A 13,352-nucleotide genomic window follows, 5' to 3' on the forward strand; every position below is an offset into this window, starting at 1 on the left:
GGTTATGATTTGGCCATTATGAACACACAGCCTCTACTTGCACACCTCCAGGGACAGGGAGTTCACTCCTTTCCATCAGCTTACTCTAGGGGGCTCAGGTCCACCCTCTGCGCCCTGCCTCTCCTTCCATCCTTCTGCTCCCAGCTGCTCTGCTGCTTCTGGAGGTCAGATCCTGCCCAGTGTCAGTCTGGCTTTCATGCCCTGGTCATCCCGGGCCGTGGATCCCCTGGTCAGCATCGTGAGAAATGAGCTCCCTGGTGGGCAAGAAAGTTAACTACTTTTGCCCAAGTGGAGAGACTGGATCCTGAATCCACCTGGCTCCAGGGTTTGCATGCCACACTTGCCAGGGTGGGGGTGTGTCCCAAGGAGCAACCAGGAGGTGGAGGGAAGTGAGACCGGTCATCACAGCTCGCTGCAACCAGTCTGTCCTCCGCTAGCCCAGAAAGCAACTACACTCTGAGTTGAAATCCAAGAGGGCCGGTCCCATTAGCATAAGGATGGACTTCTTGCAAAGGTGTCCCACAGCACAAGCAGCTCCCTGGGGGAGAAAGAGTTCCCTCCTAGGAAGTGTGTCAGTACTTTTTCATTTTACTATCTACTGCACTGGGCGCTCTGGACACACAGTGACATCAGATCCAGCATTCACTCTGGGATCCCCAGTCTGGGGGTCGAAGGACACCCAGTTGGAACACAGAAGGTAAAAATTCCCAGGTAGGGCTCAATGAGTATCCTCCCTTCTTGGCTGAGTCTAAGCACTTCAAGCCAGGGGTGATGATGCAGACTGAAGGGCCCAGCCTATAGAAGCTGACCCGAACACGCCACCGTCACTCTTTTTTACACCCACATCCACTTGAAACCATTACCCAAGCACCTCCCCCGCATCCTCCCCATCTCAGACTTGTGGACACCACGCAGCCGGGGCGGCCCTGCAGCCTAAGCCTTGCCCCATGCACCTGGCGCTTACCTGGCCACACCCTCTCCCAAGTGCTCCGCAGCTGCTGCTCTCACAGGTATCACTCCTGCCTGTGCCTGCTGCCCACACCCCTGGCAGCCCAGGCTCCAATGTTCGTGCTGCTCTGCCCAGACCCCCGTTCGCTGTTTGCTCGGGCTCAGCTGCGGGAGGACAAAGGGGCTGGACGCCAGGAGGGAGGGGGAGGGAGAGGAAGGGAGAAGCGAGTGGGGAGGGGGATACTGGGCTTTTGTTCTACTCTTGGACTAGCCCTGGGAGGGAGGGAAAGAAAGAAGGAGCATAAGAGTGGATTGACTGTGTGTGCAACTCCAGGATTTGGATTTGGATTTGGATTTGTGCCTGGGTTTGGGGGTGACCTGGTGCTGGCCTTGTTCCTGAATGAGGACAAGGGTTTGAAGGTGTATGGTGCTGGAGTTGGGGTGTGGGAGGGGTGTCATCGTGCAGTTGTGGGCATGTAGGTTCCAGGGTGACTATGCGTGATTGTGGAAGTACATGGAATGAAGTGACTGTGTAGCACTGGGCTGCGTGTGGACATGTGGCTGTGTGACCATGTAGATGCCAATGTGACTAAGCATGTGTGGGGCGGGGGGCACAGTGGCTCTGAGTCTCACTCCCTTGAGCCCAAGGAGAGGCGGGAGCTGACCTCTGCCCCAAGAAGAGGAGCACTTGCCAGACATTCAGTAGCAGGGGCAGGAGGGCCACTCCTCCAGGCTACTGTGGGGGCCCAGGGGAGCTTCCAACATTTGCATGCCAGAATCTCCTAGACCCAAGAATTATATCCAGAAGACTCCTGTTTGGAAGAGACATGTCCCTTGGCTCCCAGGAAGCATGGAGTTAATTTGATGCAGGCTGGAGCTGGGGCTCAGCTTCCCCCTTTTCCCTCAGGACACACCCATGACCAGGCAGACTCTCAGGACAAAGAGGGGAGTTACAGGCCTGCTCAGACGCCACCACTGACTCCTGCTCACAGACAGCAGAAATCCCAAAGACTGAAGGAAAGGACACCTGTGGTCCCAGGGCTGTACTTTGGCTTTCAGCCCAGGTGTCCCCAGTCCTGGGCATGGGCATGGGCCCTCCTCAGGCAGGTCCAAAGCTCAGAGAAGTCAAAGCCAAACTCGTCACATGGGGAAGAGGCCTCCCTGTGCTGAAGGCCTGTCCCAACATAGCCGGGAGGCTCAGAATGCCTTCATGTGGCCGTGAGGGCACCTGCCAGTCCCACTCCCAGCCCTGCATTGGACCCAGGAGCCCTCCCCCTCTGCGTGTCATTCCTAGCCTTCGGGAGACATACATATGCGCTGGGGTCAGACTCTGCGTGGGATTCTGGCTTGGCCTGTTCTAAGCTGTGTGGCCTTTGGAGGTCACTTTTACCTCTCCAAGACTGTCTCCCCATCCACCACGTGAGGATACCGGCTCCCAGCCACTGGCACCACGGTGGACCCAGAGAAGGGAGGCACCATCCTGCCGCTTTCCCATTCATTCCTGAGAATGGTTCCTCCTCAAATCATAGGGTCAGAACTGAAACCTAGACCCAGTGCACTTGTCCCCACCCTCCTGCTGGCAATTCAGAGACAACACACATCAAAATGGCAGCTTTAATCCCATTGGCCGAGCCCCTTGGGTTCCCTCTGTGCAGGCCTACTTAGCTACACACCCACCCTGACCATGTCCAGAACACTTTTACCAGGTGGGCCCTGCCCTGTGGCCACTGATGTGGGAACCTGAGGTTAAATCAGTCTGTGGACTCCTGGGTTAGGGGACTCTTCTGCCCCGAGGTCTGCTGGACACTTCGGCATAGGATCCAGTAGCCCTGAGCTCACTCTTCTGGCCATCTCCAGCTGCTCCTAGGGAATGTGGCTCAGATCTGCTCCTGGCACAGGGGGTTGGTGGTGGCATGAGGCGGATTGGGGAGGAGGTCGTGTCTCCACACTGCAGCTGGCTTCCTCCTGGGCCGAACCTCCTTGTGCTTTGAGACTGACAGGAAGAGCAGAGTTGCTTTGGGTAGAGGCCCGGCCCAGGCCCTTGGAGCAGGATAAAAACAGAGAATTCAGGTGCCTCGGGGCACAGATAGGAGGACAGACAGCACAGGTGAGCATCCGCACCCTCCATTGCCACAGGGGGCATGGCATGGCCCATGACCCATCAGAGCTTCCAAGTCAGGATATAGGAGAGGGCCTCAGAAGAGGGGCCCAAGCCCTAGGCTCCACACCACCCAGAAGGAGCCCCAGGCCTGCAGGGGCATCTGAGAGGCTGGAGTCCTGGTCCAGCTGGGCCTCAGGGGGACACGGGAGTCCCCCTGAAGAGAGGCTGCGGCTGACAAGGGGCTGGAGCCCACAAGGAGGCTGTGGAGCCAGCTCCCGAGAGCACTCCGAGTTCAGACACGCTTCCATCAGCTCTCCTAGGCTCCCCTGGCTTCTGTGTCATAGAAGGTGGGACAGACATGTCTTCAGCTAACGCCCACTCCGCTCCGTGAGGGTCTTGGTGCAGCTGCCACCCCCTCGGGGGCCCACAGGGGTGGCAGTGCTGTTGGCATATGTGTCATAACTGTTGTCTGAACATACGGAGAGCACATCGGAGACCTCTACACCATCGCTGATCTCTGCTGGGCCAGAGGGAGACAGAATGTGAGTCAGGGAGGAGGCAGTCATGAGGATGGGTGACAGATGGGGCGGGAAGGCTGTACCACCCAGCTGGGCACTTGGAGGCTGATGAAACCACTGGGCTCAGGTCGACATTGAGCCTGGCACTCAAGGCCCCTTCGGTATCTGCTGAGCACTCTAGCTTCACCTTCATCTGCTGTCCCCTGGGACTCCACTTTGCAGTCACAGAAAACCACCTGTGTCCCTGAGCTTGACACCCATGTGTCCACTCTCCTCAGGGCCTTTGCGTGTGTTGGCCCCTCTCTTAGGAGTGGCTGCCCCAACACCACCTCCTTTTCCTACAGTCTGGCTCAAGTCTTCTCATCTGTCACTCAGCCTCCTGGGAGCCTCATCAGAGCCCTGGGCCGGGTTGGGGCCTCCTCATGGCAACCCCAGCCCCTGCTTCCCTCTGCCCTGGCCACATTCTGTATGGTTGCTGCCTGGGCCCCCAAAACACCTCAAGGACCAGGGTGGGTTCTGGGCATCTATGTCCCCAGGGCCTGGCAGAGTGCTGGGCACGGATCTAAGGCTCAAGAAAGCTCTGCTGAGTGGAGTTCGGCCCAATAGAGGGACACTTCATTCTTGGTGCCCAGGCCAGGAGTGCTCCCTTGCCACCTCTGCGCACATGCCGTGCCCACCTGGAATGCCCTTCCTTTCCTCAGCTCGCTCTGCATCCTCCCCATCTCAGTGTATCAGGCACCCAAAGCATTCCTCACTGCCCAGTCAGCCCTGACCACGCCCTCCCCCACAGCACTCCCATCGCAGGAACTCGACTTTCCATGCAGGAACTCGACTTTCCATGCCTCTGTTTACGTAGCTGCTGCTTCCATCAGACTGGGAATGTTGACAGGGACTGGCAAAGAGCAAGGGTGAGGCCAATATTGTAGGATCCAAGTATGAATCAGGCAAAGGGGGACGGGCCTTCAAAACAGACTCCTCTCCCTACCCCACCCCTGCCCACCAACCATGGCACTGACACCGAGCCATGGTGGATGACAGAGTGGATGACTGTGTGTGGGGGTGTGTGTTTTCACACATGTACTTATGCCTTTGTATGTGTGTGGGTGTAATCCCGGTGGGTTTACGTATATCTGTGCCCTTGTCCCTACCCGTATGTGCCACACGTGAATGTGTTCGCATACCCATCTGTTTGCATGTGGGGGTGCAGAAAGCTGGGCCCAGGGCCTGCCTCTACCTGTCTGCAGGGCTGTGTACCTGAGAAAATGAGCTTCTCCTTCATGATGCTGACATCCCGGCTGGTCCGGCGCACTGCAGCGCTCAGCATGATCTGCTCAGGGTTGTAGCTTCGTATGCCACCCAGGCGCCACCTGCAGAGACGGCCCCGTGGGCATCAGGTCCCTCCTCACTCCTCCCTTGGAGCAGGGACCCTGCCTACTTCCAGAGCCTCTCTGGATGTGGCCTGAGAGACCAGCAGGACTCTTGTCCCACTGTATAAGGGGGAAATAAGCCCAGAGAGAGAGCAGAGTTGGGGCTCAAATCAGAGCCTACTGACTCTCGGCCAGGGCTCCCCGGCCTCCCTTTTACCCCCAGAGCCGTCAGTCAGCAGCCCTGGCCCAGGACTAGAGTTGGTTAGTTCTGTCTCAGGTGTCCCCAGTAATACACCTGGCTCTCTTTGAATGGGACAGATTTGGGAACAGGAGGAGCTTAGTAGGCATGACTCTGTTGACCTAAGCTGGGGCACACACCAGTCTCAGGGAGTCCAGCTGATGTCTCTTACAACTCTACCACCATGACCAGGCTGAGCGAAGCTATTGGGGAGACACCCTGAGGGAGGGAAGGAAAGCAGGGGGGTGGGGCCAGGTGGTAGGGGTCTTTGCCCAGAGCTGGTCTGCACAGGTTCCCAAGGCAAGGGGGTTAGAGTGACTTGGAGTGGGGCCAGCTGCTGCTCTGTCCTGATAGTCCTATTGGGGAGGGAGGTCAGAGCATGAATCCCCCTGATGGCTGAGACAGGTGCAAGGTAGGGGTAAAATTACTCAAGAGTGGGCTGGGAGGTGGAGCATGCATAGGGCATACAGGGACCAGGCACTAAGTGGAAAGGACTCATGTTTCTGTGCCCAGCCCAGGCCACTGTCTTCACTATTGTCATTCCTCTGAACTAGCCCCAGGTTCCTGACCTCTGAACTTAGACCTTTCCTGGGATCTAGGCAGAAGGATCACTGAACTCTCACCCCTGTCCCCACCAAGAGGAGTGGGTGATCAGCTTGGGAACAAGAACCCAACTTTCTCAGGGACTGAACCCTGCTTGGGGGATGGAGAGAGTCAAGACTCCACAAGAAACCAATTGTGAGTTACTAGATGGGGTCAGCGCAGCAGAAGCGGACAGACAGATGGACAGGTGGATGGATGGATGAACAGAGCAGGCAGACAAGGGGAAAGCAGGAGGCGGGGGGTGGCACAGACACCCTGGCGAGGCTGGCTGCCCTATGAATCGTTGAGGGCAGTGAGCAAATCTCTCCCTGTTCATCGCTGTGCCCCAGCACCATCAACACCTGCCGTGTCCTGGGAGCCTGACCTGTACTTGTTGAGCGAATGAATGGAAGAATAAGGCCCGCAGGGAAATGGTATCCTGCCCTGGCCTTTGTCCCCCAGGGTCCCTTCCTCCATCAGGCCTCTCCTGATCCCCAGGAGACAATGACACTGCCCTGGCTGTGTCTGAGCAAACCCAGCACGTCTGTGCCAGCGGCTGAATCACCATGGGGCAGCCTCCCCGACACGCTCAGCTCCCCGTGAGAAGGCCCAACTCCTGCTGCAGACACAGCACCAGCACCAGCAGCCGGCGTGTGTGGATGCTGGTCAACTGGGCGGACAGAGGAATGACTCAGGGAGTGTCCCATAGCCAGGGACAGCATCTCCTCCTAGAAGCTGGTTGGTGAAGCTGCCTGACCCAGGAGGGGCTAAGGCACTAGACGGAGGGAGACTTGGGTCCCTGGCTCTAGGTCTCATCCTGGAAATCCACGTCAAAACCCAGGACAGTGTCAGGCCAGGGTCTCTTGGCCAGCCACATCCAGAACAGGAAGCTCAGCCACTGTGGGTTCCTCTCGGGGGAACAAGGAAAAGGCTGTGTGTGGGGGGAGCAAAGCAGGGATGGGTGTCACAGATAGAATGTAAAGAAGAGAGAGAAAGAGATGGGAGAGGCAGAGAAAGGTAAACAGGAAGAGTGAACAGTGGGAGAGGCAGAGCCAGGGAGAGAGAAGATGGGAAGAGAGAGGCAGAAACTTGGTAAGGTCTGCCCTGGACAAGTGGTGAAGACCCCGGTGAGTGCCAGAGGCAGGGGGATGGCGGTGCCCAGGTAGGGTCCCCTCCTCCACAGGGAGACACTTTGGTACACAGAGAGGCCAGGTCAGGAAGCTGTCAGGGAAACACTGGTCCCCACCTGCAGAAACGGCCGTGGGAACAGGGAGCAGAGGGACACACACGGCAGTGGGACAGCAGGAGCAGAAAAGAGGATTGCAGGGGTAAGGGAGGCTTCAGGCAAGGGCGGTGTCTGCGAGGTGACCCAGGCACAGGGTTTGGTGCACGGCGGGTTTTTAGACAGAACTGGAGAAGGGGATGGCAAGAGGGAGAAAGAGGAACAGGAGGAGGAGGAAGACCACACCAGAATTACCTGATCAAGTGATAGCTGTGAGATGCCAGAGTGCAGCAAAGAGAGGGGGAGGGGGAGAGAGGAGGGACATGCGCCGATCAGAGCAGGATGGGACAGAGAGAGAACATCAGTAAAGAATAAAATCCCAGACCCTTGGTTCCTGGCTGGGTGGGGGCCCCGGGCTGGCCCTAGACCCCCCCTGGGACCAACCACACCTCCCCACTTTGAGCACACCCCAGCCATCTTGCTGAGGGCTGGTGGGAACCCATGCCCTGGCTAACGGATGAGCAGGCCAGCCTGGAGAGGAACTGAAATTCACCTAAGCCCACACAGCCACTCAAGGCGGAGCTTGGCTCTGGGCTCCCAGCTGCATGTTCATTCCAGAAGCCACCCAACCTCTGTCTGAGGCAGGATGGGGCCACCAGGGTCCTTCCTTCTCCCCTGGTCAGGCCCGCTCCTGGCTGAGGGCCCAGGGCTCAGGAGCAGGTTCACCTGGCTGGGGTAGGGGCTGGGCCTGCTGTAGGGCAGGGATGGCCACGGAAGTGGTCAGATCCTACTCACTTCTGGAGCACGAAGATGCCCACGATGAGGGTGAAGGAGACCAGGTCGGCAGTGACCCACATGAGACAGTACTCGTCCGGGGGCTGTGGACAGACGGCCCGAGGCCAACTTCCAGTCACGGCCAGTCCAGACTGAGGGTCCGTGGACCAGAGGACCCCACACGGCCATTGGGGAAGGGCAAGGGAGGAGTCTGAGGGGGTCTGGGGGCTCCGGGCTCTATGGGCCTGGGGGCCGGGGCGTGTGTGTACACGTGTGCACTCTCAGGGTAGGAGGGGATTGTATGGTGCTAAGGGCAGAGGGGGCATATGCTAGGCCTGCAGGGTCTGTGTGTCCAGGGGCCTCAAAGCAGGAGCCAGATACTGAAAGACAGTGACTCTGCTCCTCCCTCCCTCCTGACTCTCATCCCATCGGTCTTGCCCCTTTCCCCAGGCTGCCTTCCCTTCACCCTCCTCTCCCACAGAACCATCCATATCTTAGGTCTGATTCATTGGCACTGTATTCTCTCAGCCATAAGGATACCCTCCATCTGCCTTCTGCATGCTCAGGGAGGCGGCAGTGGAGCCACCACCTATCTGCAGGTGTACAGTCAACCAGCTAAAATATTGTTTTACTTGCTATTCTCTGAGCAAATTTTAATGTTTCCTATTCTTTTTTATTTTTATTTTCTGAGACAGGGTCTCACTTTGTCACCCAGGCTGGAGTGATCACAGCTCACTGCAGCCTCGACTTCCTGGGCTCAAGCAATCCTCCCACTGCAGCCTACCAAGTAGCTAGGACTACTACAGGCGTGTGCCACCATGGCCAGCAAATTATTATTATTATTATTATTATTATTATTATTTTGTAGAGACAGGGTCTCACTATGTTGCCCAGGCTAGTCTTCTACTCCCGGGCTCCAGTCATCATCCTGCCTCCGCTTCCCAAAATGCTGGAATTACAGGCGTGAGCCCCGTGCCCGGTCAGTGCTTCCTATTCCTGTCCTGTTGTTACCCTCCAAACCAAAGAAACCCAAGCAGCTCTTTACTTCTCTAGAGCCCTTAGTGATGCTTTTCTCCCTGTGGATCAGGCCCAGGGTCCTCCCAACACCTTAGTGCAGATCCCAGATGCCATGAAATCCTCATGCCTCAAGCCTGCACCCCCACCACAGACTCCCCACCACACCAGAGACCTCCCAGGGACAGCCCCAAGCACAGAGCTTGCTGAGTGGTCAGGGCAGGCCATAGGCAGCTCCAGCACTGCCCCCCAGGTGCCCCCTGCCCCCCAACTCACCATGATCCAGAGGGGGGAAGGCACCTGGGACAGGGTGTGGGAGTTGTCAGAGGTGACAGATGGGACCCCCGCACACCACAGCAGGGAGAAGAGCCACGGTGCGTTGACTGTGTAGAGGTTCACACTAAGGTTCCAGGACGCGTAGTCCCTGTGAGGCAGGGGAGAGGCGGGTCAGCATGTGGACTCTGGCAGCTCCGGGCCCACTGTGAGGGCTGGTAAAGCATGTCCTCTTCACCACTTCACAGCCATGCCGGGGGGAAGGAACGTCGGCTGCAGAGGGCCAAGCTCGGGGACAAGCCCGGGTCTGCCCGACACACCCTGTCGTCTTTGAACCATGTGTGCCCGATTCCTCTGTGTGCCCATCCCTCTGCCCAACTGTGTGTGTGTTTTGTGGGGCGGTGGTGGCAGGACTGAGGGAGACTCAGTCCCACCCTCTCCTGGAGGAGCCTGGGTCAGGGCAGGTACCTGAGCTCCTGGCGGGACACCTGAGTGTAGCGCAGGTTCAGCCGTTGGATGTGGCCTCTCCGCAGGCTGGTGACCGCCTCCTTGGAGCCTGATGTCTGCTGGAAGCCGGGAGCCACCTTCCGCACCAGGGGCCTCTGCCTGCTAGGCAGCCACATGACCTGCAGGCAGGAGAGAAGCAGCCTCGGACTTCTCTTCTGCACAATGGGAAGAGTACCTACCCCTCCTAGAGCACCCGTGGGGTTAAGAGACGGGACCTGGCAGGCAGTGAAAGCTCAGATGCAGTCATTAGCAGGGCAGGACTCAGTCCCAGCCAAGGTTGCAAAGCGCACTGGGAGCATCTCAGGAAGCTTCCCTTCTGGCCCGCTGCTAGTACGGGAGGAAAAACCCAAACAGCCACTACTCTGCACATGGCCACTAGCACTTAGTGTGCCGCCCTAAACTGATGTCAGATTTCTCTGGTCCCAAATTATTACACCACACAACAGGGCAACACTTCACTGAAATAACTTGACAGTCTGGACCTTTACACATTTTAAAGTGTTTTCTTGTTCTCCTCTTGTCCCATGATGACCCTGCCAGGGAAGTAAGGGGTGTGTGATCCCCATTTTACAAATGGGAAAGCTGAAGTCCGGAGTGCAACAGGGAGAGGCTATGCAGCAGCAGGACTCTAGCCAGGCCAGAGCTCCTGGGAGCAGAGCTGCGCTGCAGGGCCTCACCTGGTGCTGGGGGAAGCCAGAGTGCAGCACGGCCTCCAGAGTCACGTTGAGGAAACTGTTGCGGTAGGGGTGCTCCCGGGGCGGGTCACGCAGGTTGAGCAGCAGTGTGGCATTGCCCTTGGCCAGCTCCAGGAGCTCTGCCAGGCTGCAGATGGACTGGTTCTGGGCCTCTCTGTGATCGGAGGGTGACAGGGAGCTGGCTGTCCAGAAGGGGTCAGTCTGGCAGGGATAGGGACACACACATGGCTGCATCATCAGCCCTTTGGGGGCCCCCATATACCCTTCTGGCAACCGAGCATGGAGACCCCTGGGCTGCCAGAGTCTGCTGGGGTCGGCAGATTGAGGGCTGTGGCCATGTGGAGGCTGTAGGAGGCCCCAGCCCTTACCTTTCTTCCCCACACCCTGCTTCGCAAGAGGACGGAGGACAGCTTGCTTGGAATTGCTCCCAGACCCATGGCATTTCTCCTTCTAGAGCATTTCAGACCAGAAAACCAACCCCTCTCTAGAGTTTTACAGAGTTAACAACTCTATTTACTGCTCTCGTCCCTGTCAACCTTTTATAGTGAGGGAAACGGACCCAGAACAAGCAGTGACAACCACGAGATCTGGCAGCAGTGGCAAGAGCCCAGGAGGCCACTAAGCAGCTTGGGTGGAGGTCAGGAAAGCCCTGTGAGTGGGGGTCTCAGAGCTGATGGCCACCCTTGCATCTCACTCCTTGCAGTCCCTGCTGGTGTTTTCCATGCCTAAGATTGGGATCAGGTGCAGCCAGACCTTCAGGAACCACTGGCCAGCATTGAGTCTCTGCAGGGTGGTCCAGTTGAGCATGGAGGCAGGCCTGCGGGCCAGCTCTGGGAACTCCTCCTCCACGTTGGTGGTGCGCCGCAGGGTGGCATCGTGCATGAGGAAGGGCACGCCGTCCAGGCTGCAGGGAGGGTGGGGCCGTCGAGTCACTGACCCCCCAGATCCCTCACCTGCCCACCATTGATGGTCACCCCACACAGTCCTCCCCACCCAGCACAGGATCCCGGCTGGGCTGCCGCTCTCTGGGCCTCAGTCTCCCCATCTGCACAGGGAAGACAGTGGGCTGGTGGGTGGCCCTGAAGGGCCAATGCCTTCTGGCTCTCTGTGAGGGTCAGATGGGGGTGGGGACTGCCAAGGAGGGAGGGCTGGGAAAAAAAGCTGGACCTACTCTCTTAGCAGCCTTGGAAGGTAGGTGCTGCCTCATTTGATAATGGAGAAACTGAGGCTAAGAGAGGGAAGTGTCTAGCTCAAGGTCCACAGCCTGTAAGTGGTGGAACCTGGTTTGGAACCAAATCCCTGTGATGCTATGATGGGAACAGTGCAAATGTAGACCTCTTTGGCAAATTCCATCCGACCCCAATCCTTGTCTACTCTACCAGGGTTGCCAATAGCTCATATGGTGCCTTAGTGTGAAAAAGTAAAAGGCACCCGTGCCCTCTGTTCCTCAAGGCATTTTACCACCATCTGCTAGAAAGTTGTGATAAATACACAATTCTATGTCTATACTGGGAACAATGTCCTCATATATGTGATCCCCTTGTTCAGTACACAACCTGTATAACTATATATGACAGTCCTGCCCATATTCTCTTCTCAGATAACCTGTTATGAGATTAGTATGGATTCTTCCTGCCATTTATACTAGTATCTACTTATATATGTACAGGGAGAAAGTGTATATGTCACTTTTTTGTGGTCTTTTAAAACGTAACTGGAGTCACAGTGACTGTATCACTCTGCAACTCGCTTTGTTTCCCTCATGAGAGTGTTGGAGCTCTATCATACACAGCCATACAGATCTATTTTTCCCTTCAAGTGGCTCTGTGGCCGGGCTCCTGCTTGCACCAAGAGCATTTGTTCTTTCCTCTATTTTACATCCTGGAGTCTGCAGGAACAGGGTGCCTGCCCTGCTGTGGATAATCTAAGCTCCCCATCTCCCATCTCAGAGGCTCTAAGACCAGAGGTTCCCCCAGCAGAGACCCAGGTGGATGCTGATGTGTGTGGGAGGGGTTAGAGGAGTTATATCCCCTCTGCTACACCTACCTGATGGTAATGTCAGCCTGGAGCCCATACAACTTCTGCTCGAGGGCCTTCCGGAAGGACATGAGCGTGTGTTCTGGAGCCAGCTGGGGGAGAAGGGGTGGTGAAGGGAGAGCCAAGATGCAGCTGAGGTACTCTCCCCAGCCAATGGGAAGTCTTCCATGTTAGGAGGCTGGGCTAGGCCTGGTTCTAATTCTGGTTCCTCCACAGAGTAGCTATGTGACCCTGGGCACCCACTCAGCTTCTCTGAAGTTCAGCTTCCTCAACCCGGCTCTGGTTCTAGCCTTGACTCTGCCTTTAGCTATTGTTCTGACTTTGGGTATATTTCTCTGTGGATCTCAGTTTCCCCATGTGCCCTCAGAGATGTGTATTCATGAGGGTCCTTATGCCTAATTAGGAGAGTTGGGGCTCTAAGCCTCCCTAATTCCATCTCATCTGAGGACTCTGTCATACCCTTTGCTGCCACTGGGGGTCAGCACCAAACTAAGGATTGGGCTAAGCCCAGGCCCATGAGGGATGGTCCCAGGGAAGAAGGGAGGGAGGACACCCCACCCCCTATCCCCGCCCCTGTCAGTGAAGGGGTGAGGTGGGAAGGATTCCCATGGCTGATCTCATTCATTCCCACTGAAGACAATCCTGTTCCTACCTTCTCTCCCTCTGGCGATGATGTTCCCCAGCCACTCCCCTCTTCTGTGACACATCCTAGCACTGGGGAGCCAGGGAGTGGTGAGGGCTTTGGAACAGACTGGAAAGGTGCAATTCCACTTCCCAGACACAGAGCCCGGGCATCAGTTTCTTTAGCTATAAAATGGGCTAACACTATCAACCTCATAGGTGAGATAACAAATGTCAGAGACCCTAGCCCAGGACCAGGCACACAGCAGGGTCTCTGTTATGAGTTTCTTTCTTCCCTGTCCCTGGCACACAGCACTCTTGGAGGACATGTTACCTGTGTCCCAGACCAGTGGGCTGTGTGAGGCACTCCCAGGGGGAGCAGGACTATAAAGGCATGAAGAGAGAGAGACAGACTCAGTGGAATCCCACCCATTTCTAAATATCCTGTGGCCGGG

The 13,352-nt window shown here is 56.9% G+C and overlaps 1 protein-coding gene across 2 annotated transcripts in view; it reads right to left on the minus strand.

Moving 5' to 3' along the window:
* Nucleotides 1–2,548: 2,548 nt before the first annotated feature.
* The window catches only part of GDPD5 (glycerophosphodiester phosphodiesterase domain containing 5), a 90,260-nt gene continuing 79,456 nt past the window's right edge, over nucleotides 2,549–13,352 (minus strand). The window contains exons 10-17 of one of the 2 annotated variants that reach the window (XM_023209373.3): nucleotides 12,286–12,368; nucleotides 10,993–11,143; nucleotides 10,222–10,440; nucleotides 9,506–9,663; nucleotides 9,041–9,188; nucleotides 7,772–7,854; nucleotides 4,822–4,934; nucleotides 2,549–3,566 (exon numbers count right to left, since the gene is read on the minus strand). In XM_023209373.3, coding sequence (XP_023065141.1) covers nucleotides 3,418–3,566; nucleotides 4,822–4,934; nucleotides 7,772–7,854; nucleotides 9,041–9,188; nucleotides 9,506–9,663; nucleotides 10,222–10,440; nucleotides 10,993–11,143; nucleotides 12,286–12,368 — 1,104 coding nt within the window. In that variant the 3' untranslated portion in view covers nucleotides 2,549–3,417. Of the gene's footprint in view, nucleotides 3,570–4,821; nucleotides 4,935–7,771; nucleotides 7,855–9,040; nucleotides 9,189–9,505; nucleotides 9,664–10,221; nucleotides 10,441–10,992; nucleotides 11,144–12,285; nucleotides 12,369–13,352 lie in introns of both variants that reach the window. The other variant, XM_026447473.2, reaches the window with a different exon arrangement.

This window comes from Piliocolobus tephrosceles, chromosome 13, assembly GCF_002776525.5.
Source record: "Piliocolobus tephrosceles isolate RC106 chromosome 13, ASM277652v3, whole genome shotgun sequence".
In the NCBI taxonomy this organism is placed as follows: domain Eukaryota; kingdom Metazoa; phylum Chordata; class Mammalia; order Primates; family Cercopithecidae; genus Piliocolobus; species Piliocolobus tephrosceles.